The sequence below is a fragment of the Brassica napus genome, chromosome C4, assembly GCF_020379485.1.
Source record: "Brassica napus cultivar Da-Ae chromosome C4, Da-Ae, whole genome shotgun sequence".
Lineage (NCBI taxonomy): Eukaryota > Viridiplantae > Streptophyta > Magnoliopsida > Brassicales > Brassicaceae > Brassica > Brassica napus.
In genome coordinates, this window is record NC_063447.1 from 42,247,742 (window position 1) to 42,274,996 (window position 27,255).

General features: G+C 33.3%; 2 protein-coding genes and 1 long non-coding RNA gene across 4 annotated transcripts; 1 reads left to right on the forward strand and 2 right to left on the reverse strand.

The window, feature by feature from the left end:
• Positions 1-897: 897 nt before the first annotated feature.
• BNAC04G30190D lies at positions 898-2,402 on the reverse strand. The gene is made up of 4 exons (XM_013852334.3): positions 2,164-2,402; positions 1,849-2,092; positions 1,701-1,753; positions 898-1,278 (listed from the first exon to the last, which is right to left on the reverse strand). Exons 1-4 carry the CDS (start codon positions 2,194-2,196, stop codon positions 1,096-1,098), a joined length of 513 nt encoding a protein of 170 aa, XP_013707788.1. The 5' UTR covers positions 2,197-2,402; the 3' UTR covers positions 898-1,095.
• A 1,701-nt stretch (positions 2,403-4,103) lies between these two features.
• Positions 4,104-6,069, reverse strand: LOC106409070. 2 transcript variants are annotated; one of them, XR_001281921.3, is made up of 5 exons: positions 5,699-6,065; positions 5,308-5,607; positions 5,144-5,232; positions 4,723-5,070; positions 4,104-4,310 (listed from the first exon to the last, which is right to left on the reverse strand). It is a non-coding gene; the product is annotated as an uncharacterized LOC106409070 (long non-coding RNA). The 2 variants fall into 2 exon arrangements; XR_007322493.1 differs by having other exon boundaries at positions 4,176-4,353; positions 5,699-6,069.
• A 15,173-nt stretch (positions 6,070-21,242) lies between these two features.
• On the forward strand, positions 21,243-24,002 carry LOC106410157 (NADH dehydrogenase [ubiquinone] iron-sulfur protein 1, mitochondrial-like). The gene is made up of 4 exons (XM_013850651.3): positions 21,243-21,738; positions 21,876-22,122; positions 22,200-22,494; positions 22,562-24,002. Exons 1-4 carry the CDS (start codon positions 21,315-21,317, stop codon positions 23,834-23,836), a joined length of 2,241 nt encoding a protein of 746 aa, XP_013706105.2. The 5' UTR covers positions 21,243-21,314; the 3' UTR covers positions 23,837-24,002.
• The last annotated feature ends 3,253 nt before the right edge of the window (positions 24,003-27,255 follow it).

The following is a 27,255-nucleotide window of genomic DNA, read 5'->3' on the forward strand; positions in this document are numbered from 1 at the left end:
AAAGAATGGAGAATTTTGTCTGTGTATTATTAATGAATAATAGAGGTTCCTTATATAAGGATTACAAAGTATAGGAAAAAGGAAATTATCCAAAACCTAATACAACATGAAATAGGAAAAGATCTAAAACAGATAAATGGAAAACATCCTAGATCTAAGGTCGGTCAAGAGATAGGCCGACTCTCTCGCCTCCGGACGCCGACTCTCTCTCCTCTTGGTCACGGCCACGGTTGGGCCTAGACATGGTCATTGGTTATGAGCCATCCACGTAATGATTTATAACAAAAACTTCATTAATAGTGTTCACTACTCGATTCATCAAATTGTTTTCCGACAAAATTGGAATCACCGGGGAAGTATACATTGGACAACATGCTCGTCAAGTCATTGATCGCTGCGGACCACATTACTCATTTGAAAGAATGTTTACACACCATGAACGAATATGGAAATAAGCTTAATTTGAGTAATAGAATGAACCTTTGATATCCAAAAACGAAAAAAAAAAACTGTTTATAAAGTAAAAACTTGAATCAACAATGTCATATTTCAGCCGTAAAAAACAATAAATTGCAAATATCTCTTTGAAGTTTTTTTTTTCTCCATTTATATATAAGAGAGGAAAATTCACAAGCCTAAGAATCTGATATTCTTAACATTCCATCTTCTGCATCTTGTGACCACCATATACAAAGACATAAGCACAAAACTTTATGTGACCTAAATAATTGAAATTGCAGCTAAACGGAAATGATGTATTGCTATTATGTACACAGGTTGATTGGAAGACCATGAGAAGTATTTGCGCGCAGATCGTTTTAGATTTCCAGACATTTCTCGAATGTAAATGTTGAAATTCACAAGAAGTTAACTACCAAGAAATTCACAAGAAGTTAATTACCAAGCAAATCAGAATCATCAATCACTGTATTAATTTACAACCATGTCCATAATTAACAAGATAAACATTATTCCCAAAACTGATGGGCTCTTCACGAGATGTTCTATAAATGGGTCCCTTGATAGAAAATAACTAACAGCCTTATTAACTACTAAAACATCACAAAATATCTGTGCTTGGAAAAGTGTCAACTGTTACATGGAAGGATTGGTAAAGAGTAAAATCAGTCTAGGAAGGTTCTCAAGAGCTACGGTGAAGAGACCACCAAGTATAAACATCAAAACAAATGCAAACATTATCCTCCCAATGTATTTCAGACTTTGATCTCCTTCAAATTCTGCTTTCATAGCTTTTGCAGGCTTGGAATCTTTGGAACCCTGCAAAGCAAACGGACCCGTACAATGCTGAAGCATAATATATACAATAAGGTTGCAATTTGAAAAAAACAAGAACATACCAAACAAGATCTAAAGGGTAGAAAACGAACTTAGAGAAGTTATGTGAGGGGAATAAATTATTAGTGAAAGAAAAGCTTATTCTGATTTTACTGTCTCACAAGTCGCTTTTAGTTTTGAATGTTCTTACAAGTCGAACTTTCTCACAAGTTGTATTTGTTACACTTTGACTTTCATTTACTATGGTTGAGAGAGTTGAAGATTCTCTAAAACTAACCCTTGGCCCTTTGGTTAATACCTCTCCTCTGATTCTTTGTACTCAGTTTGGTAAGAGAAGGTGAAAAAGATGATTCTCTATTCTAACAGAACAAAGACATGCAATGTCCACTAGGTAAGATACATACCGTTGATAACACAGAAGGAAACTGTCTCTGTAAAGGGCCCTCTTTCTCAGTTCCTGCATCAAAAGATAGAGAACTATTAGCAACAGTTCAGCCTGAGAAGCAATTTGTAGACAAAGAGCAGACACATGTTTCTGGAATCTGAAATTACCAGGCAAATCAGAATCGGCAATCACTGTCTTAAGCATCCAACCATGTCCGTAACTCACAAGAGAAGCACCATCCCCGAAACTGATAGGCTCTTCACCTTCCTTTGACGCTTCGATGTAAAGTGCTTTGGATTTGGATTTGGAGGAACCAAGTTTCCGATTGATGACGGAGACAGCGAACTCGGCCTTGGTCCCAGCTGTGAATCGGTACTCTTTGCCGGATATTTCACAAAACACCTCCACAAACTAATATATATTTACACAATCAGCAATTGACTTTTGGAATTGACACAGAATCTAAGGGAAAGGTCACTTACGGGCTGGGGCGAGGTATCTTCCGCCATTGACATATCCAGAAGAGGCCAAATCTGATCGGGGAATAGAGAGGAATCGTAGAATACGAGATCTCGGGCTGGTAGAGAAATTCTATGTGTTGGTAGATTCAACTTAGATAACCGAATTTATTTAACACCAGATAACCGAATTTCTATTTCACCTTTTTTCTCTTTTACTTGTCAACATTTGTGGATTCGCCCACTACCACTCGAGTCGTTCGACAACAATCATTCAAAACACTTCTTTTAATATTACTAGAGATTTTTAGCGCGGTTTATATATTTTAAATACAGTAAATTTATTATTTTACTATTATTTGCATTTTTTTGAATTTTCATTTATGTTAGTTCTTTATTTATTAAATAATTTTATTATTTTTACTTTATATTTTAGTATAGTTATAGTATGAGCTGTTAATTATTGTACTCTATTGCATGTGTCTTTCGATATAATAAAATACATTTACTGTTTATGAAACTGAAAAATGAATAGCATGACTACCCCACTAAAGGTTGGAAATTTATTTGATGTTTGTTTTCTTCGCCTCAGTCTGTTAACCTTGTGTGATTTATACTCTTTTGTATTTTTTTTTGTTAATCTCTATTTGAAACTCTAAGTAATGTTTGTGGAGTATTATTTATTTTTAAAATAAATTAAATATGATTAATTAATGTGATTTCTCAATCTTTATATATTTTAAGATTTATGTTCAGTACCAACATAATTTTTCTTTCCACTTTTTAATGTTGGACATTTATGAAAGTACCGTTTTCATCTTACATAATTAATCTTACAAATGTAGCCTACGATAAAATTTATTTATTGAATTTCACTTTTATCGTATATTTTTATATTGTATATTTACTTAGATATAAATTTATTTCCGTATTGTAATTTAGGTTTAAGTTTACGTCTACCTTTATTTTAATCTCTCTAGTTCGAAAGTTTATTTCTTATATGATTTATATTTACCATTTATATGTTTTCAATCATTTTTCTATATGTTTAATTATATTTAGTTTAAGTTATCTTCATTTTTTATACTTAATGCATTTCTCTAGTCTTTACTAATATGTTTACTTATATATTTGATGTTAGTTATTGTTGTTTCCAGTTTAGCCCTTTGGTTTTATAACTTGGCAATCTTTCGTAATGGTGATGTAATTTTTAAGAGATTTTTTTCCAGTTTATATTGATATTGATTTTATATTTATAGGACATATTTTTTTTTTGTTAGTTAACATATTTACATAAAAAGTACATTTCAGTTTTATTTATATCTGAGTTTTATTTTTAAAGACTTAATTAATATATATATATATATATATATATATATATATATATATATATATATACATGTATATATATTTTTAATGAAGTAACTTAGATATCAAATTAATTTTCTTCTGGATAATTTTTGCTAATGATTTAATACAGAATTAACTTTACTGTGACAAATATATTTTGAAACTTATGCAATTTTTAGAGTTTTTATTTCGATAGTTTTTATATTTAGTTTCCAAACATTATTCTAATTATCTTTTTTTTTAGCTACGTAGTTAATAACTATTTTCTTGAAAATTAAAGAGCATCAAAACTTTTCGTGTACCAAATCAACAATCAATCTTTTGTTTTTTGTCAACTAAAAAAAGTGAAAAACGAATGTCATCTTGCTATCATAATTATATAAATATTGATTTTATTAAAAAGATTTTCTGTTAGATAATTGTTTATGCTTTATTTTCATACATCAGTCTAAATATCTATATTTTTTTCTTCTAATGGCTGTGTATTTCATTTGTTATTTTCTAAGAAACTAAAAGCCAATAAAAAAATTTCGGGTACCAAATAACTAATAATCGATCTTTTGTATTTTCTTAGCTCAGAAAAAGTGAGAAACAGCTATCACTTGCGATCATAATCATATAAATATTTAATTTTATTATTTTAGCATTAGGATTTAGGAGTAACAATTTCGAGAACATATATATAATAAGCATAATTTTTTATCAACATATATATAATAAGCATATACATTGTTTTTGCTTGTAACAATAATCGGACATTGTAAAATTCATAGGAGTGGGGAGCAGAGAGGGATCGATCTTAAGCCAAGCTTCCAAAGAACCTGCAAGAAGCCTAGAGGGTTGAAACTTTCTTCCGCTTATAATCTGGGTGTGAAAAATAATCCAAACAAAACTGGTCTATATGTTATCGACATCAGTACATGAATTCTCAGCAAGAAAAGAGAGAGAGAGCGACATAGAGCACAAAACATAAAACCAAACATAACTTAGACTCTTTACGAATCTTAAAACGTAAAACTTAAAACGGTAAAACGCAACAGCTAAAAACTTTAGGTTCTTTTGTAGTTTATATCCATTTCAGAACATGGGAAACAATGTCTCCTCACCAAGGTCATGAATAGCATTCTGGTTCCTTGGTCAGAACAGAAATATAGATTGGATATAAGGACTCTAAAGGTTCAAAATGTTAACATTTACATGAAATATTTAAAACACTGGAAAGAACGATGGTACCTCATATATTTCACTCAAAAGAGGTACACCAACTCTATCCTCTTCAACTTCGTATAGAGTAGAAGCCACAAAAGCTTCTGAAGGAGTTTCCATGGACTGTTTATTCGAGTTATTTAGGAACAACTTGTGGTATACGTCCGTGGCTGCATTCGGCATACTTGTTCTTGATGATATTTCTGTTCTTGTTGTTGTTGTTGTATGGGAAAGTTTGGTGAAAGAGACAATGCTGTAGCGACGGAGAGGGCATGGGACTGAGCCTGGTGTGGGTGGCTTGTGATGTCTTTGATGTTGTTATGTTTGTGGTGCTTAGGTCTAACGCACATTTTGTGCAGAACTCATGACTACATCCTGTTATGTCACACAGACACACAATCAATTCAGTGTTCTAATTAAGGTTAGTAAAGAAGAATCGATACATTACCATCAGCAGCTAGGTTCCATTTTATTTCCAAACAAATGGTCACTACATGGTCCCATGGAGTTAGAAATCATTTCCCCGCCAGCAGCATTCTTTGAAATCCGCAAACAAACCAAAATATCAGATCTCAGAGTTGCCTGATCATATTAGGTAAAAGGTTTACTTACTGAGCGATCTTGGCAATGCTCATTAGAGGAAGACAGAGGTAAGGAGAAGGGGCTTTTGGTAGATGGCTTTGTAGCTGATCTGTGGTTGAGTTATATATTTCCTCGAGCCAGTTCGTGTGCCATGAGGGAGAAACCATCAATGACATCCATCTAAAACCAATAAACTAAACGAACAAAGACACTACGGTACTGAACCAAACTCTCTCTGATTGAGTTTTGCTGGCAGAAAAAACAGAGAGAAGATCTAACTCGATAGAGCTTTCGGCAGTCAAAGAGGCAGGCACCTTTGCCCATCAAAAGCTGATAAAAACAAATGTCAAATGAATTGATATCTGAGTTTTAAACAACACTTTTCAGAAATGTTATCGGGATGAGACTGATATTAACTTACTCAGCATGGTGCAGTCGGTCGAGTTCATGTGAATTGATATTGATTGACTAGATCTTCATCCTCAACGGCATCGTCTAACAAAACACTGACGATTACAGAGATCTAACTTCTCTCTGGCTCTTCACCAATTATGATCCAAGCCAATTTCTCGATCAAAGTAGCTTAGTCAAACCAGTTAAAATTAAATCAATCTCGCCATCCGTTTATAAAGTTAGGTTGGAGAGAGAGAAGATGTTGAAGAGGGTTTGATACATTATTGTTCCTAAATGGTAGATGGCAATAACGGAGGGTGGTGATTTGTTTCTTATGAAAGCAAGAGAGACGAAGAGGAAAACGCATAGCCAATTAGGGTGTAGAGATTTTTTTTTTCTTTGGTTTAGCTTCTCTGGCATGGCTAAATATGTTTGGTGGAATTTTTAAGGTGACATAGCCAATTAGGGTGTAGAGAATTTTTTTTTCTTTGGCTTAGCTTAGCATATCTCCCTTTTAATATTGTAAGATTCTTAAATCTCTAAAAATCATAAACTTTAGAATATATTTGTCATGGATATATACTTACAAATTATTTTAACTTATATTACAAATATGTAAATACATTCATATTGTTAACTAGTATTTAGTAATTATTCATCATAATTTAATATTTTTAGCATGTTAAACTATCTATATTATTAAAAAAGAAGTACCCATTAAAAAATACCCCTAAGTTTTCTAACTTATTTACAATTCCATGCCACTGAAAATTAAATTAAACTACCTCTTTTAATGTTTGTCTTTTCCAGTTAAATTAATGAGTTTTCATTTAATCAAATTTAAATTTAATGTCATTAAATGAACCTACCTATTTTAATGCTTGTTTTTTTCTAGTTAAATTAATGAGTTTTCCTTAATGAAATTTAAACTTAAAGTCATTAAATGAACATAAAAATACATCATATTTAACGTAGCTTATTACGGACGAGTACGGCCCAATAATGAACTTGAATTTTATTTTTACGAAAACGTGAATCACTTGACTTATGTAATATTTAAAATATATTAACTACAATATAACAAATGCATATAATCTACCTATACTTTAGTTTGAAATGATCATGCTCAAGTTTTATATAATCAACTTACATCATGCATCGATTGATGTACAATAGTCAAACCACCTATAGTTTTCGTTTTTTTATAGGATGTATCAACCAACCAATCATCCCACTGATTTTCTAAGCTTTATAAAAAAACAAATCAATAAATACAAACTTAAAATCCAATATCTTCTATTAATCAAAACATAATATCTTCAAAGTCTTATCTTTAATGTACCTATTAAATATAGAAACTGTAACCATAATTACACTAATTATAAGAATAGATTTGATTCCAATCAATTGATCTAGTATTTCGGTAATTGATTTGCTTGCAGAAGAGGAAACAATAAATTTAAAATTTATAAGAATATAAAGATATAGAGATTCCAACCAATTACCTATATTTGCGTATAATTTTTGCATAATAAGCTTCAAATTGAACATTGAAAAAGATAGAGAGATTTTTTTTTAATTTTTTACCGACACAGAACTTAAACAAAACGAAGATTTAAAGGTAATTTTTTTTTGTTACACTTCCCGGAAAAAAACGGTTACAACATGGGCTTTCATAATATGACCTTTTAACATATTAATGTTATGGACATTTAATAATTATCTTGACGAAAAACAAAGACTATAAATAATTTATTATTAACAAAAGTATGAAATTATTTACAATTTGATGACTAATTCATCACCCTTTTTTATATGTTAAATTTTTCAAAGAAGTTTAAAAATCATTTTATTTTCATTAAACATGTATAACTAATTTATAATCTTTTATGTCATACTAAGTCATGATATAATATTTCTTCATATTTTACATTAATAACCATTATTTTTATATATCGTCTACAATTCTCTAATTACGTCTATTTGTTCAATTTTGTATATGATATCGAATATTCATCATAAATAAATGGTTTAAGATGCCAAAAAAATTATTTACTTGGTGAATATAAATATAATACATCAAATATTACAAATACATCATTTAGTTAAATAAATAACCATAAACCAAAAATTCATATTCGCGCTAGCGCGCGGGTCAGGGTCTAGTTTTCTCTTATTTGAATCGATTGTTAATTATGTATTAGTTTAACAGTTATAGTTTTCTAAATTTAACATTGGTTTCCAAAAATTTATTTATTTTACTTAAATTCAATTCTCAGAAAGATAGTTACTCAAAGCACCATCTTTCAATTATGGAAGCAACGCAACAACCTGCTCCATAACCGAATCTTCATTCCTGCTAGTACGGTGTTCCATAACCGAATCTTCTTTATATGATATTAACATATTTAGCAAAAAAAAAAAATAGTATAAATAATATTTATATGATTTTCACTACTTAATTTATCATTACTTCGTTCTTAATTAACAGCTTAACCCATTTATGTTTCTAACTGCACTGCACCAATTACATAAAATTCAAACTATTTTATGCTGTGTTTTGAACAGAGACAGACTAATATATTTTCTCTACAGATTTGAGCTCCTTCATAAACGACAAATTAGAGTTCAATACAACGAACGAGAAATAACATTGGAATCTTGGGGAACAAGCCAATCAATCTATTTGTAATTCTTGGTCACCAAGCCTTACTTCAATATAAAATCACTTCTCTTCTCCTTTCTTCTTCATCTCATACAATTTTCTTCCTTCTGCATCGGAAAAGATTTTCAAGACATCTACACATCTTTCAGTTAATGGATCAAGTGACGCATATTCCACTTCTTGGATGTGTCATGGATCTTTTTTGTCAACTATTTACATCATTCAAGGCATCAGATTCAAGTAAGGCTTGCAATGAAATCGTTGTTGACACCACGATAACAGGAAATCTAGAAGCTCAAAAACACTTCACACAACTACAGTGTATCAAGCTTAGTTGATTGGCATGTGGCCCCAACTGTATAATATGTAAATAGTCTCTCAGGATTTATTGTATTTGAAATATCATAAAAGCATATATGATTATATCTATTGTGACATAGCTTGTAACATTATAGTGTGATTTTGTATACGTGTGCTTTTTTTGTTTCTTTGTATAACTAGAAAGAATCAGTATAATCTGCAATATAGAAACCACGAAATCTAAGAGTAAATGATAGTTGGACGTCCAATATATGAATCACAAAATCTTTGCCTACATGCCTTATAGTGAGAGATCAAGCTATTCATAGTTCATATAATTGATGGTATCTAGCCTAGGTAAGTGTGTAGACTTGTTCAGCATGTGTATAAAATGTTCCAAAATTTTAAACATAAATTTTAAACATCGTTTAACAGTATTAAAAGAGAGTTCCGAGAGTAATAAATGAAGGGAATTTTGCAAAAAGGAATAAGTACACTAAATTAAATTTTGTCACTTTTAGATTTTTATTATCCTTCTTGTAAATAAAATTTCATATTAATATATTTAAAATGTAAAAAAAATTAAGAAAAATTAAGAAAAATATAAAATATGAAATAGTTAAGCATGTGCATATATGAAAAATGTTTTTGGAATGAAAAAAAATATTTGGAAAAGTAAATTCAAAAATAGGCTAAATGTGTTAGGTTATGAATGGGAGGCAGGAGAAAGGCAGATTTCCTACATGCAAATTTGTCCACTACACATTTGGAGATGTTCACCAATTTTTTTTATCTTTTTGACCAATAAATGATTTTATTACAAATCGTTAATATATTTAATATTACTCTATGAATAATACATTTTCATTATATTTTGTTTACATCTTTTATAATACAAATTTTTTAACACTTATCTAAATTATTTATATGATTTGTGTGTTTTTAATTATGTATATATATATATATATATATATTTATATATTTATATATTTATATATTAATGACAGATAGACATATTTGGTTAATCACTATTCATATTTTAACTTTTAAAATATAGTTACGTAACTTTAGTGAAATATTTATTGTTATAGATGTATTGTATCAGTATATTATGTATTTTATTGTAAATTTTATTATTTTATTATATCTTTTATTTTTAAATTGCTTTTATCATTATAAACTGTAATCAGTGTTTTGAAAACCGGACCGGTGGAACGGTGGATCAAACCGTTCGGATTGTGACTCGTTCTTCTAACTGGTCTCAGTTGTGTTAAAATCAGATTTAAGTTAAACTGGTAGTTCAGTCAAAACCGGTCAAACTCGATAAAATCGTGACATGGTTCGATATTAGAATCCAGTTTTCTTAAATTCAAATTTAAAAAAATCATAGAAAATTTATATTATTTTCTAATATCTACATAAATAAATTAGTTTTAGTCATATTTTATATCATTAAAAAGGTATTTTATTTATATCATTTTAGATTCTAACAATGATATAAAATTGTATCAAAATAATTTATAGCTATACTAGCTATAATAATTGTAATATCTGCTTGATCTGCACTTGATCCATTTGATCTGCATGATGATCTGCTTGATCTGCTCTGCTTGAACTGCTTTTACCATTCGAAGCCTTAGAATATCAAATCTACCATCTACGAAAACTTAGAATGCACAATACACCTAAAACATTTCGACCTACTAAGACAGAAAAACAAATCTATGGCAGAACATACTTTCTTCGCACTTTTTCTTTATCTACGATCTCATTTTTCCACATCTGCCACTTCATCTCTTTTATAACTTTGGTAGAATGTAAGTTCTACTAGATTTGTAAACAAAATCCGAAAATCTAGGAAAAAACCTGTAACCAAATATTCCCTAAATCTATTAAATTTTTTTTATTTTTTTTTAAATGTTTTTTCCTAAATTTGAGTCTTCTTCGTTAACATAAACATATTTTTGTTAGATATATTTTCACATCAGGAATCATACATATGGGATCCAATTTGACTCAGAACCATATTAGCCATAGCTAGAGTTCATATGTACGTAGTAGGTTACTTGAGTTGGAAGAAAAATCTATCAGACTGTAGACGCAAATGCCATTCAGCTAGTGGAACACAATGACATAGCACAAGTGAACAACACGTTCTACTCTGAGAATTACTTTTACCTGTCAATGAGATTGCAATTAACTGATTCACGTTGTCCGTATCTCAAGGGACCATTAACGCTAAATGTTTTCCTAAGAAGCTCATTTCTAATAAGGTAACGTAGTGAAACATCTGAGTGAAACTGTGAGACCTTCATCAAATAATTCAAACAAAGAGTGGTCTTCTGTGTTTGATAGTTAAGGAACCAAGAAGCACTGCCATTCATCGTTCTAAACCTCACTCACTCTTGCAGCAAAAAGTGATAGTCCAAAAGTGATGGAAAAAGATGAGAAGAGTCGGAGGCGAGGGTTCTATTTTTTTTACTTCTTACGCACCTTTTTTACTTCTTTTTTTTATTCAGCCACAATGGCAAGATACTGTGATTGGTGTAACATGTTTTTGATTTATTTCTATGCTCTTACAAAAAATGATGACAAACAAGATTTCCATTTGTTAAAGTGAAAGTTTACCAAAGCTAGCAACATTAATATAGACAATCAGACACTAAGATGAGGCTGTGATCAAAGCCAGCAACTGCTTGAAGAACACAACCCACAACGTCCTCCAGCAACATCGGTTCAGGTTCATCAACCGAGCTTCCTGAACCGAGTCTACTATTCTTTTGTTGGAATGAAAAACTTTATAAGATGGAGAAAGTGTTTAAGTGTTTGAAAAGAAAGAAATTTTGTGAAAAGAAAACTTTTATAATTTAGAAGATGATTTATTATTACTTGAAAGTTTGTTACAAACTTGATTATTTTTTGATGATACAAAATGAGAAGAGATTGGAGGTATTTATAGCCTCCAAATTACAAAATATCTTACATATTTTAATCTTAAATCTAGAAAATTCTACTTAAAAATCTAGATTATTTTATCTTAATTATCTAGATAATTCTATAAGAATATCTAGATTTTTATTTTAAGGAAGTGGATGATATTTCTAAAATTTGGGCTAAGTTTTGGATCAACACATGATTAACCCAATAATGTTTGATCCAAATCAAGTTTATTTTTCAAACCCAAGCTTCTCCTTTATCTGTTACACACAAGGAATGCACACGCCCTGCTGATACAGAATCCGGAGTTTCTTCATCTAAACTATCTACTTATCTTGGCAGCTCTTCTGGTTTTCCCCTACCAAGCTGCTGGCTCCGGTTCCAACCCCATGATGAGACAACCCTCCTTGTGTTGGAATCTGACTGAACATTGCAGATCGCTAGAGAATGATCAAGACCACGTATCTACTCCGATTCTCCTTCCCCGTCTCCCTCCTCCTCCCCCATCCACTACGCATTTCCAAGTTCTCTGTAAAATTCACAATACGTGGTTGAAGAGGGTTCACGTAATCCCACAGAACCTACTGCACCTTCAATTCCAGTTTCCAAATCTCTGGCCTCTCAAATCAATGAAGCTCGCAAGTGTTTCGATTCTCTGCGCTTCAAAGCAACCGGTTCCTGGACCTCCATCGTTTCTGGATACTTTCCAAGCACGCCACATATTCAATGAAATGTCCTGAGAGAAACATCGTTTCTTGGAACGGTTTGGTTTCAGGGTATTATAAAATACGGGATATGAATAAGGAAGCCAGGAGTGCGTTTGAGATTATGCAAGAGAGGAGAAATGTTGTCTCCTGGACAGCAAAGGGGAGGTTCTCATAGGTTGATGATATGATGCATGTGAAAGATGTTGTAAAGTGTACTAAAATTTAAAATTGAGAGATAGAAATGTTATTACAGGTTACTGTCAGAGACTCAGAATAACGGCATAGATGTTGCTAGGAATCTGTTTGAAGTGATGTCAGAAAAAGACTGACGCTTCATGGACTCAATGTAACTGCATACACACTGAGTGGGAGAATCGAAGAAGCTGCTGAGTTCTTTAAAGCGATGCAGGTGAAACCGGTTATTGCTTGTAATGATTGTTGGGTTGGGTGAGAGAGGAGAGATATCAAAAGTGAGGTCAGATTTTGGAGACAGAGTATACGCAACAACATAGCAAGTGGAAGATTCAGCTTTGTGGGAACAACTTAAACTTCAGAAGCTTCAGCTAGATATGAGTTCTGCTCTCGCAAACATGATGGGCTCTTTCAGTCTCATTTCTTTCGTTTAAAGTATCTTTGTTTTACTGCTATGTTGTCTTTTTCAGTTTGTTTGATGTGATGCATTTAAAATTGCACACAAAAACTTGAAATTGTCTCTATTCTTGTGTTCTGAAGTTATATGGTCTGAATAAAAGTCCAATTTAGGTTTCTTCTTCTTTATCTTAATACCTTATACTAATAACTAACAATGACATGATGATTAGTTACACAAAATATTGATCAAAATGTTTTGCGTTCACATCTGACGTTTTTCTTTTCTCATCTGTGCAATGAGTCTCTCACAGAGGCAACTTCACAAGGAGCCTGCTCGATAAAGCTGTGGAGAAACGCTCAAGTACATTTATTTAGAGACAATGACAATAGAGAATCAAAGTAACAGAGAAGTTGCATAAGAAAACGTTGTAGGGGAAAAAGATTGGTTAATGAAAAAAAAGTTATTTGCCAAAGGAAGCTTGGCGTCATTTGTAGGTTTGGTAAATATTTACTAACCATTTTAAATGATTTGCAGGAGATTTGTCAACACCTGATGCAGAATTCACAATCTACCAAACATAGACAAGATCAAAATGTAGATGATGTACTATCTCAGCTTCGCAGATTAAGAAGATGTTTGTAGGATTTATACTCCAGTTAACGTAGTTTCACTACAAGAAAACAGCGGCATACTGAGGGAAAAAAACGTCGGTATGTCGTCGGAATAACGCTATTTCGACGACATACCGACGAAAAAAGTCCTCGGAAATAACTCCTCGGAAATAACTCCTCGGAAATTCATCTTTCCTCGGAAATCCCTCGGAAATTTCCGACGGAATTCTGAGGAAACCCTATTTCCTCGGAATTTCCGAGGACCACAAGTTCGTCGGAAATTCCTCGGAATATTCCGAGGAAGATGTCGTCGGAATATTCCGAGGGATAAACTTCCTCGGAATATTTCCAAAATTAAAAAACAAAATTATAAATTTATTTTTTTAAATTGAAATTCGAAAATATAAAATTAAAATTGAAATAGAAAACATATTTAAAATACAAAAAATAATAAAATAGTTTTTATAAATAAAAAAATGTTTTATAAATACAAAATTAGTTTTAATAAATATGAAATCATCTTTTAATAAATACAAAATAGTTTTTATAAATACAAAAAATAATAAAATAGTGTTTATAAATCAAAAAATGTTTTATAAATACAAAATTAGTTTTATAAATATAAATATTTTTATAGATATGAAATCATCTTTTTATAAATACAAAATAGTTTTTATAAATACAAAAAATAATAAAATAGTGTTTATAAATAAAAAAAAATATTTTATAAATACAAAATTAATTTCAAAATATGAAATCATCTTTTATAAATCCAAAAAACGAATTTATATACAAAGAACGGTTTGTATATTTAAAAATAGTTTTTATAAATACAAAAATAAAAAAAAATAGTGTTTATAAATCAAAAAAATGTTTTATAAATACAAAATTAGTTTTAATAAATATAAATATTTTTATAAATATGAAATCATCTTTTATAAATCCAAAAATCGAATTTATATACAAAAAACGTTTTGTAAAATCGAATTTATATAGAAAAAACGTTTTGTAAATACAAAAATAATGAACAATTTATAAAAAAACTTCTAAATCAATTCAACACAACCAAATCACAATTCTAAACCTATTACACAACAAATCACAATCCTACCCAATCACCCTAACAAAAATCTATCAAAAACCTTCTAAAATCATCAAATCTACTTAAAAACCTAACAAATATGACCTAAGAGAGTGGGATATGGTCCTTACATGATTTGTAAGAGAATGGAAAGGATTCGCCAGGGAGATCGTCGCGAGAGAAGGTGGAGAACGCCGGAAGGAGAGAGAGATCGCCGGAAGGAGAGAGAGATCGCCGGAAGGAGAGAGAGATCGTCGGAAGGAGAGAGAGATCGCCGGAGAGGAAGAAGAGAGAAATGGGGAAGAAGATGCGTTTCGAGTTTATAAAACCTTGGGTCCGACGGATATTTTCCGTCGGAATTCCCTCAGTATTTTCAATTTCAATTTTCGCGAAATATTTGGCGGCTTGTTTGCCCGGTTAAATGAAAATATTCCGAGGAAATTCCGACGGCCACTTAAATATCCGTCGGAATTTCCTCGGAATATTTTCATTAATTCGAGGAAAAAGAATATCCTGTGCATGTTCCGAGGAAATTCCGAGGAACTAGTGTTTGGGGTTTCAAAACATCAATTTTTTTTGCCGTATTTCATTTCTTATACAATTGTAATGCATACCGTTGAGGATTATTTGTATAGATGAGCATAAACCATGAAATAACAAATTTCAAAACGAATTGTAAGTATTCCCTTTACCGTTCATTAAAGTGTATAAGTGTTTCTCTTACGTTGTGGGGATTTCGTTCATACAATCGGAAAAGTGTTTATTATAGGGTAAGGAACAAATTTTTGACTTCATAATGAACGTAAGACACTTAATAAGGGTTATATAGGTGTTATTCAAACCACAAAACGTTGTTTTCGGTTTAAAAACCCTATTTCCTCGGAATTTCCTCGGAATATTCCGAGGAATTCCGAGGAAACCCTTTTCTTCCTCGGAATTCCGTCGAAATATTCCGAGGAAATTCCGAGGAACTAGTGTTTGGGGTTTTGTCAAATTTTTTTTTAAACGGATCGATCGATGGATATATGTCCAAAAATGCATCGATCGATCACTAAGATGGACCAAAGCGTAACAATGTGATCGATCGATGGGATTATCCCATCGATCGATCGAGGATATCAAGTGTTTCCGAGGAAATTCCGAGGAACTAGTGTTTGGGGTTTCAAAATCTCGAATGTTTTTTTATAAACGGATCGATCGATAGATTTATGTCCAAAAACGCATCGATCGATCACTAAGATGGACCAAAGCGTAACAATGTGATCGATCGATGAGATTATCCCATCGATCGATCGAGGATATCAAGTGTTCCTTGGAATTTCCTCGGAATTGGATATCAAGTGTTCCTTGGAATTTCCTCGGAATATTCCGAGGAAATTCCGAGGAACTAGTGTTTGGGGTTTCAAAATCTCAAATGTTTTTTTATAAACAGATCGATCGATGGATTTATGTCCAAAAACGCATCGATCGATCACTAAGATGGACCAAAGCGTAACAATGTGATCGATCGATGGGTATATGTCCAAAAACGCATCGATCGATCACTAGTTCGTCGGAATTTCCTCGGAATTTCGTAAAATCCCTATACTATTTCCTCGGAATTCATCGGTCTTTTCCGAGGAACACATTTTTCCTCGGAATTTCCTCGGAATATTCCGACGGATTGATATTTCCTCGGAATTCCGTCGGTATATTCCGAGGAAAGTCCGAGGAAACACAAATTCGTCGGGAAATTCCGAAGATTTCATTTTCCGTCGGAATGTCCGTCAGAATACCGATGTTTTCTTGTAGTGTTTGGTAAATAAACTTTAGAAAATGTGATCTGTCGGATTTTAGATAGGTGGGAAAACCGTATATTATGTTCCTAGTTTTCTTTTTGGTCTAAATGTTTTTTTTTTGGGTCTAAATGTTAAAATAAAGGAAATTAATAAATACAAAAGTAATTGGCCCATAGATAAATGGTTTATATAACTATTTAATTAACTGTAATTACATTTGCTATACCTGTAGACGGTAGATTGAACATTCTGGTTTTTGTAAAACAAAAATTGATTATTTTTTTTGTCATCACAAAAAGTGAAATTATTTTTTTAACAATAATTACACAAGACAAACATTTTTCGGACGAGTGTTTCTAGTTTATACATTATTCATGTTATCCATATTTTTATGAATCATAAAGTATCCTTTAAATATTATTTGTAAAGTGATTTTCATATGTTTCATCACCAATTCGGTCTCAACAAGAAAATATGATATGTATAATTTACATTATAAAAAATTTATATTTTTTGCAAAGGTTTTAAAAATATGGTAATCACTACTACTTTCTATGTCATCATTAATATAAATTCTATATATATATATATATATATATTTAGTGAGACTATTAAAATATATTAATAACTAATAACTAATATATCACCACTTAATTAATATATATATATATATATATATATATATATATCACATCAAAAAAAATAAACTAAATATAGTTACACATATAAATTTTTACATCAACTTATATATCATGTTTTGTATAAATATATATACATTTATCAAAATTAATTGTAAGTGTGCATCAACAAATACAAAACTAAATTAAGCAACACTAATCAAATAAAATTTTGTTCATATTGAAATGATTAAAATTTTATTTAAATTTATGGTTCATTAAGTTAATTAATTTTTTTTACCAGTTTAATATATTTTAACTAAAATAAGTAAAAATCCAAAATTATTAAAATTTTATATTTAAATATAGATTTTTTTAAATATGTGATAACAGAAATAATTTTTAAAATAATCATTGAATGCAATATAATATAAATAAAAATTGTTTTATTAAATGTAATTTTAAATATATTGAAATTTGAAAAGTATCAAACTGAAATAGTTAAACCAAATCAAATAAATAAGACTAAAAATACATTTTTCGTTTTATTAGTATCAAAAGTCCAAAATTGACCAGAAACGTTTTGCGGCAAGGAGAAAATTGTATTATTTTCTGTTTTCTTTTAGAAAATTTATCAAAAATATACACGGTTATTTTCATCAAATTGCTTCTTTTCTCTTATATCTCTCATAATATTTTTGGTTGCCTCTGCATGATTAGACAGGATCTCAACAAAATTTACTCACCATGACAATCTGAGTTTAGTGGACAAATTGATGTTCCATCAAAATGTTCATAGATTCAAGCCCCCAAAAGAGAGGTTGTAAAAATTAACCCAAAATCATTTTTTCCGTCTGAACACCAGCAAAAGAAAATTTTGGTCTTTGATGTTATCTTTGATTGCTGGAAGATGCTGAAAAACATGAATGTCATCAAGCATCTCACCTTCTATGTCGTAACGAGCTCTAAAAGCAGCCAAATGTGCATAGTAAAATTGGTGTAATAAGTGACACAGATCTAATAACATTGGAAAATCTGCAAAAAAAATTTGATGTATTTAGTTTGTAATCAGCATGTCCTAAGTGAGATGTTATGCTTGCTTACGTGTAGCAAAGAATGTTAGTGAGCTTTTGTAACATCATCAGCAGAAAAATGGTTCTCGTCGAAAAAACATGGTAATGAGCAGGTATGATTTACCCTGGAATACTTAGACAATGAGAACTTGATAATTAGTGGGAACCATCAAAACTAGTGTGACTAGCTATTCAAATAAAAAGCAAACTTGAATGGGTGACAAATATTGGTGTCAACGACAGTATCTAATATAAATAAGAAGGAAATGCAATATGTTTTAAGTTGAGATCATCAAAAGAATTTTTAGGTGGATATAAGAGCAGAATTTCAGCAATCTTTGAAGACTATTGCCGCTATTATCAGTCATATCTTGTTGAGTATGAAATTGACAAGTATAGTGTCATTTCTACACAACCAAAAATATGACACTTAATCTTGTCTACTCGATCACTGCTTGGAGAATTACAATTAGGAAAAGAGATTGTTGAATTCAAGCACAACATGTCAATATGCTTTACCGGAAGAAGATAATCCTTTCAAGTTTTAGGCTTGTTTTTCGATAGAATGTTAAGAGATGTTCCTTGCATTTAGAAATATTGTTATTTGTGATCTTAGATATCAAAGGGAAATTTTTTTTTTGAGATATTTGATATAACCATTATTGTGATTGTCTCATACCTATGTTAGTGCTTGTTTATTAGTGTTATTAGGAAAACCTACCTTAAATGGAGAAAAAGAAACTAATCCTCTTCACAAATTTGATGATTCATACATTCAAAAACAAGGTATCAAGAAGCTTGCAATTAACTTGAACTAAACTTGCACATACCAATCAAGTAAAAGCTAGAATATCAACAAAGGCATCGCCTAGAGTTAGCTAAGACATTCCGTCAAGAATTGATTGGGAAGTGCTCCAGTTTAGGAATGGTCTGAATTCTTAATCCTTTTGGTATCTGTCACACGATTTGCTTATATTTAAAAAAGTCACTAACTGACTTTTTAACCTTGATACCAGCAATGCGGAAAGCAACCTGTTATTCCAATCATCTCTTATCAACCTGAAAAAATTGAAGACGCACTGTGAGAGATCCACAAAAAGGCAGCTAACCTCCAAATTTTTATTGTGATATTGCATGATAAGACTGGTAAGTTTGCAAATTGATTGGTCTCTAATTCTATGTTAATTATAATGAAAATCTGGTTTCAACGTCTCAGTATTCTTTTGCAGGAAAGATCAAAAAGATATGTGAGACAGAGCTTGGCATTGTCTCACAGTGTATTCAGAGAAAAAAATGCAATTAAGCCAAAAAAATGTTGTCTGGAGTCTCTTGCCGTGAAGATTAATCTCAAGGTTTTTGCCATCTCTCTCTCTCTCTCTCTCTCTCTCTCTCTCTCTCTCTCTCTTTCTTGTTGCTTACATTCTTGCAAATTTCTTGTGTTAAATAATGGTTTCTTGTATAGAGGGCGGACAACTTTCTCTCGCTGAGGTATGCATCTTATTTATTTTACTTGTATCTACCTTCACAAGTATTATCTCTCATTTTTTATATAACCACAGGTTGTTTGCTTCCATGGACTGGCCTGAGATAATCACATACCGAGCATTGGTTTCTGCTCAGACTATCATCCGCATATAGCAGGTGAGACACCAAAGGGCTAGCATGTGTGCCTGGGATTGCTGCTTTAAATCTTTATATGAAATATTGTAGCGACTTTTTTTCTCGTTGACACATCTTCCAAGGGTCATCTGCTGGTGCCGCCATGCTTTCTTTGATGATTATAGTCTTTACATGTTTCATTGACAAAGATTGTACAGATGAGAGCTCTTTAGAATCAAGTTTGCGGGTTCTAGCTGTGTGTTTCACGTAGCGTATCTAGAGGGATATTTTAATGAGCCTCCCTCTTTTTCTAGGGCCAAATGTTAGATCCTAAAATCCACTCAAAAATATGGTTTTCATTTTCGGTGACTTGTCTAAATAGGAAAGCCTAAGCTATGATCAACTAAGGAAGTGTATGTTTTATTAATAACGAGGTCAAAAACAAGCGATGGATACAAATGGTGTTTAAGCAGGGGCGGCGGATCTACAGTGTTAAGTACGGAGGCACGTTCCTCCGACTACTTTATATAAATTATTTAGGTAACTAAGAAATTGTCAATGCATGTAGGTCAGTTGGTTAAGGTGCTCCCGTAAATTAGCGTGGACATAAGTTCGATTCTCATAGATACATATCTTATGCTTTATTTTTATTTTGCTTTACAGTTCTGACTTTGTAGCTTGTCACGTTTCCATCATTCAATGGAACTATTAATTGCTCTGCACCAAGATTTGATTTATTATTAATAACTTTCTTTTATTTTCGTTAACCTAATTGCTTCTTTGGTTTATTTAACTTTCACCAATTGTTTTCATTTTATTCGCTCCTAGATTTCATTCTTTTTCTGAAACAATTTTTAAATTTATTATTTCATACAACTGACATTATCAATTGCTAATAAATAAGAAAATATTATATTAAATAGTAAACTATATATTTACTTTGTATTTAATATTTCAGAGTTTATTTCTGCATGATATAGTGACATGTATAACACTGTAATACAATGTAAAATTAAATACTACATTATATATATACTATATATATTTAACTAGTTTTGAATGTAGAATTTTATTATTTTGATTAATAAAATTTGTAGATTTTTTTTTTAAAAAATATTAAAATAGTTTATAAAACTTGGTATAACTTGTAACAATTAGTATATATTATATTTTGTTTACAGGTTATAACTAATAATTTTTTATAATATTTTGTATATATATATTAATATTTTAACAGTTTTTAATGTGAATTATTTTATTAAATATATTTATTGTGTTTCCGCGTCAAATAATTTTTTGGATTTGCCACTGCCAGTGTGTTTAACAAGAGAGTATGAATGTATTGAGACTATAGTTTAGCCATGGAGAATTGGGATCCTCTCTTCTTGGCTTCTCCTCCATTTATAAGTCTTCGGTGTGAACCATAATGTTAATGCGATCTCGTGCGTGGAGCAAGGGGTCTTTATGGTGGTTTTTAGGCTCTAACGTACGATCATAGTACCTTTTTGAAAATACAATCATAGTTTGAGGCTTTAAATCGTTGGCCCAAATAAAGGCCCATTAACTCACAGATTCGTGTCACTTTCCCTAGCCGCACAGATAGAAAACAACAAGAAGATCGAGATTATATTCACAAAGTGGAAGAAGGACAAGAAGAAGAAGAAGAGATCCACAAACAAACGCAATGGGTGTAGGAATCTTAGCTTCTCGAGCGATTCGACCAGCTTCTCGTCTTGTTCGATCTCAACCCTCCAATCTCTTCCTCCGCACCATCGTCTCGAAACCAGAGCTCCAATCTCCCGAAGCCGCCGCTGTCTCGCAGCCTGAGCCTCCGAAGAATCAGATCCTCCCTCCGAGGAACCCCGTCGGCGGAGCGCGCGTCCATTTCACCAACGCCGAGGATGCGATCGAGGTCTTCGTTGATGGTTACGCGGTCAAAGTCCCTAAAGGCTTCACTGTTCTGCAGGCCTGCGAGGTCGCCGGAGTTGATATCCCGAGGTTTTGTTACCATTCTCGCTTGTCGATTGCTGGAAACTGCAGGATGTGTCTTGTTGAGGTGGAGAAATCTCCCAAGCCTGTAGCTTCATGTGCTATGCCTGCTCTCCCCGGTTAGATTCGATCTGATCCTCGATTGATTGATTGCTTTTATTATTGTTTGATTGATGATGACAGATTAGGTTGTTAAGTTTTCATGAAAAGTAGTCATTTTTGGGATCTTTGTTTTAAGAGATTGTTTTCTAAACAGGGATGAAGATTAAGACCGATACGCCAATAGCAAAGAAGGCGAGGGAAGGAGTGATGGAGTTCTTGTTGATGAACCATCCTCTGGATTGCCCTATATGTGACCAAGGAGGAGAGTGTGATCTTCAGGACCAGTCTATGGCCTTTGGATCTGACAGAGGCCGTTTCACCGAGATGAAAAGATCTGTCGTTGATAAGAATCTCGGTCCTCTTGTCAAGACTGTTATGACTCGGTGTATCCAGTGTACAAGGTTAGTGAAAGACAGTTTGATTCAAGTGAAATGCGATGCATAAGCTGTTCGTATTGATTATGTTTATGTCTTTGTAGGTGTGTACGATTTGCGTCGGAAGTTGCTGGGGTTCAGGATCTTGGAATGCTAGGCCGTGGAAGCGGAGAAGAAATTGGAACTTATGTTGAAAAGCTTATGACTAGTGAACTCTCTGGAAATGTTATTGACATCTGTCCTGTGGGAGCCTTGACCTCAAAGCCTTTTGCTTTTAAAGCCAGGAACTGGGAGTTGAAAGGAACTGAAACCATTGATGTTAGTGACGCCGTTGGTTCCAACATCCGTGTTGATAGTAGAGGACCTGAGGTGATGCGTATCATTCCACGTCTTAATGAGGTATGTTCAAAAACTTTGTTATTGATCTTTTGGTCTGGATGTTGAACCTGTGGTTGTTTTTGTTTAGGATATAAACGAAGAGTGGATATCTGACAAAACCCGATTCAGCTATGACGGTCTGAAAAGGCAAAGGCTGAGCGACCCTATGATTCGAGATTCAGATGGACGATTCAAGGCTGTGAGCTGGCGTGATGCCTTGGCCGTTGTGGGTGATATCATCCATCAGGTCAAACCAGATGAGATTGTTGGAATAGCAGGTCAGCTATCTGATGCTGAATCCATGATGGTATTGAAGGACTTCGTTAACAGAATGGGTTCAGACAATGTCTGGTGTGAAGGAACAGCTGTTGGTGTTGATGCTGATCTTAGGTACAGCTATCTAATGAACAGTAGCATCAGTGGGCTTGAGAACGCAGATGTTTTCCTTCTCGTTGGTACCCAGCCTAGAGTTGAAGCTGCAATGGTGAACGCTAGGATCTGCAAGACAGTCCGTGCATCGAATGCCAAGGTTGCATACATTGGTCCGCCTGCAGATTTCAACTACGACTGCAAACACCTCGGGACTGGACCTGATACCCTCAAGGAAATCGCTGAGGGACGTCACCCGTTCTGCTCGGCTCTCAAGAACGCCAAAAACCCTGCAATCATTGTTGGCGCTGGTCTCTTCAACAGAACCGACAAAGATGCTATCCTCGCTGCTGTTGAGTCCATTGCACAAGCCAACAATGTCGTCAGACCAGACTGGAACGGTCTTAACTATCTCCTCCTGTACGCTGCTCAAGCAGCTGCCCTTGATCTTGGTCTAATTCAACAGTCTGCTAAAGCCCTTGAGTCTGCGAAATTCGTCTACTTGATGGGAGCAGACGATGTAGATGTTGACAAGATTCCTAAAGATGCCTTTGTGGTTTACCAAGGTCACCATGGAGACAAAGCGGTTTACCGTGCAAACGTAATCCTCCCTGCTTCGGCCTTCACCGAGAAAGAGGGAACCTATGAGAACACAGAAGGATTCACCCAACAGACTGTTCCCGCTGTCCCGACGGTTGGTGATGCAAGAGATGACTGGAAGATTGTGAGAGCTTTGTCCGAGGTATCGGGTGTGAATCTTCCATACAACTCAATCGAAGGTGTTAGGTCTAGGATCAAGAGCGTCGCTCCAAATCTAGTCCACACAGATGAACGAGAGCCAGCTGCTTTTGGGCCATCATTGAAGCCTGAGTGCAAGGAGACAATGAGCACAACGCCGTTCAAACCAGTGGTCGAGAATTTTTACATGACAAACGCCATCACGAGAGCATCAAAGATCATGGCACAGTGCAGTGCTGTCCTCTTGAAGAAGTGAGAGCTTTCTCTATTTCACTTTTTTTTTGTTTGCAAAAAAAAAATAAAGGTACCGAGTATTTGTTTGCTCTCTTTGTTAAGGCCGAGTATCTGATTGTCTCTTTAATAAGCACATTATTAGATGCAAAACACTGCCGTATTGAATTTCATCTTTTAATTTGTTGGCATCTTGTGTTTGTTCTTTGTACTGATTCAAATTTTCATGTGTACTCTCTCTTTAGTGTCATATACAAGTTTTCTCATCGCCGAACATTTTCAACATGAAAACTCCAATTCTACTTCTGTACCAAATCCATCAAAAGAAACGATTCAGTTTTCTTCTTCTAACAATTTGAGAGCCTTTGTCCCAATAAGAAGAGGAAGAAAAGAGTTAAACTCTTTGTTCGTTGAATCAAGCATAACCGATAGATAAAGATGATAATCTCTTCTGACTTCTGAGCATGACAGGTACCGACAAAGATCGGGATCGTTTATAGCCAAACAAAAGGAGGAAAAGACCATTAATTGGTTTGAATGGAAAGAAAATCAATCTAATTTTCTGTTAACTCGCTAAGAGCACACCAACAGTCAGATTCACGTCTGACGTAATTTTGAGTTGTTTCATGTTAAAAAAATTTCCATGCAAATGTTAAAGAATTGGTTTGAATGGTAGTTTAATGGTACGAGCTAACTGGGTTCCTGGATATGGAAAAAGATTCTTAAGCTCTGGGATATGGCCAGAGATTTTTATAAGGTGGAGATAGGTGATGGAAGAACCACTTTTTTCTGGTATGATTTTTGGTCTGAGCTGGGGGTTCTATCAAAGCTGCTAGGAGACAGAGGTGTTATCGATATGGGAATCAGAAGAGCTGAAACAGTGGAAGAAGCCTTATTCACGGATGTGAGAAGGAGAAGTCATAGAAGTACAGCTGCTAAATCAAGTTAAAGAAGAGTTGAGTCTTTTGAGAAGAAAACATGATCCGGGAAAAAAAATATTAGTTTATGGAGAAATAAAGCTGGCTATAAGTCCCAATTCTCTTCAAAAGAGACCTGACATCTTATGAGAGAAGACAGAGAAGAATGTAGTTGGTTCAAAGGGGTGTGGTTCTCAAAAGCCGCTCCTAAATTTGCTTTCATCACTTGGTTAGCAATGTTGGATCGTCTATCAACCATTGACAGAGTGTCACGATGAATAAATGGGGTGGATCAAAAATGTGTTCTCTGCAACTCCTCTCCGGAGACACGAGACCACATGTTCTTTGACTGCTCATACTCGTCCGAAGTGTGGGAGTACCTCACTAAAGGGATACTTAAACAGTCTTACTCACCTTAGTGGCTTGAAGTCAAGAAGATCATTTCTGAAAAAAACTATGGCTGTGGAGAAAGGGTACTGTGTCAGATATGCAATGCAAAGCGTCATTCATGCGTTGTGGCGGGAAAGGAATAAAAGGAAGCATGGGGAGCCTCATACACATGTCCATGTGTTTAAGAAGATTGTGTAGAAGAGCATAAGGAACAAACTTAGCTTGAACAGCAAGAATGGATGGTCCCAAGAAGCTTAAAGGAACTCTTTCTTTTTGGTTTGGCAGTAGAGAGTAGAAGTAGTATGAGAAAAACAATCTTTTTAAATTCTGACACATTCTGATGTAAAAATGTTTTTTGATGAATAATAATTTAACATTCATTCAAAAAAATAATAATAACAATTGGTTTGGGTAGAGAAGAAAACTGTTTTCATTAAAAAACAAAATTCCCTTCATTTTTAACTTTCCATGGTTATTGGAAATAATATTTGTAAAAATCCTATCAAAACTCCCCTTATTGAAAAATATGGATTTGATCAATAATATATATCAAAGATTATTTTGGATTATTAGAAAAATTGATTTAAGCTACAAATTCAATAGAAAAGAATACCACCTAAAGAGATGGAATTTAGAAAATAAAACACACACACTCGATTAGGGCTTATTGCTAACATGAGAAAATAGTAGAGTAGAAGATAAGATAACCTCGTATAGCTCGCAGCTTGCAAATCAACATTAGAATTTCTGGCCTTGATATTTATCTCGACTGCTTCCTTATTATCCTCTACACATTTGAAATCAATTGAGGCCAAAACTCACAACCCTTAACGAATCAGTCACGTTCAATTCATTACTCACGTAAGAGATCGAAACAGGAATACCAGTGGAGTCCGAAGCTTGTGTGACCGGAGTATCTTTTACCGCGGCGGAAGCGGAGAAGGGCCTGACAAGTAAAGGCTTACGTCAGTGAACATGGCGGGAAGAAAGACTTGGGGCTCGGAGAGTGTTGAGGAAGAGAAAAAAGGTAAATGTGGAGAAGGGCAGAGGAACCTTGGAGAATCTCAAAGTGTGGAAGCTGAAATATTTCTGGCTTCAAGGTTGTATCCTTTGATAAGTGCATGTGTAGGTAGGAATTGGTTCATGTTCAGGGAACTTAAGACATTCGTTGATTTATTTGGGTCCATGTTTCCAAGGAGAATGTTGGTTATTAGTTATTGCTAAACCTATTGCACTACACTAATCATTTAAACTTTTGTATTGAATGTGTCAATAATTCAGCTGGAAAAATGTTATTAGCTAAATGGTTAAGCAATAAACTCAATTACAGTTCTGTATCACACTTCTCCAGCTCCAACGATATACATGAAGCTCTAAAAGGCAGTGCTCGTTGCTGAGAAAACATTAAAACCTGAGAAAATATGACTCAAAAACCATACAAGAGCTCCATTGTTTCCAATTAACTGAACCATAAGTCTTAAAAAAGATGATCTTCTAGTGGGAGCATAGGGAGAGAGAGCACATAATAGTTTCACCTTCCCACGCATCTAAAAGCAAAGGCCAAGACGTCAAAACCAGATGACTAGATATGCAACACTTTTGCAAAATATATAACAGATTTGAATACTTATCTGATGAGCTGCTATTCGAGAGTATATCTCTGCAACATCATACAGTAGTTATTTAGTGGGAATGAGCTTGCCTGCCGTTCTATCTTATCACCACAAGAGCGAGGTAAAAAAAACTCGATGTAGTTCTTGGAAGAATCTGTGGAAATAAGATAATATTGACCAAGATTTAGATATTTCATAAGAAGCTAAAATATTAATATGGCTGAGCAACCAATTCTCCATTTCGTCAATCCAAAGAATGCATCAAAATGGTTAGACAAACTGGTCACTAGATAGGTACACTTAAGGTTCTGATATCAACAACTGAAGGAAGATTTATACAAAGGACAATCTTGCAAAGGAGTATACACAGTAGTTGTATCCTGCTTCTTCTCTTTCACAACTCACAAGTAATCCTTGAAGCTAATTTAACAGATCCAATTCATTACCACCTTATCCCATCTGTCAAAAGCCTGATGCAACAAAACAGCATATTGAATTTTTAGACGATGAGAAACTGGTGAGAA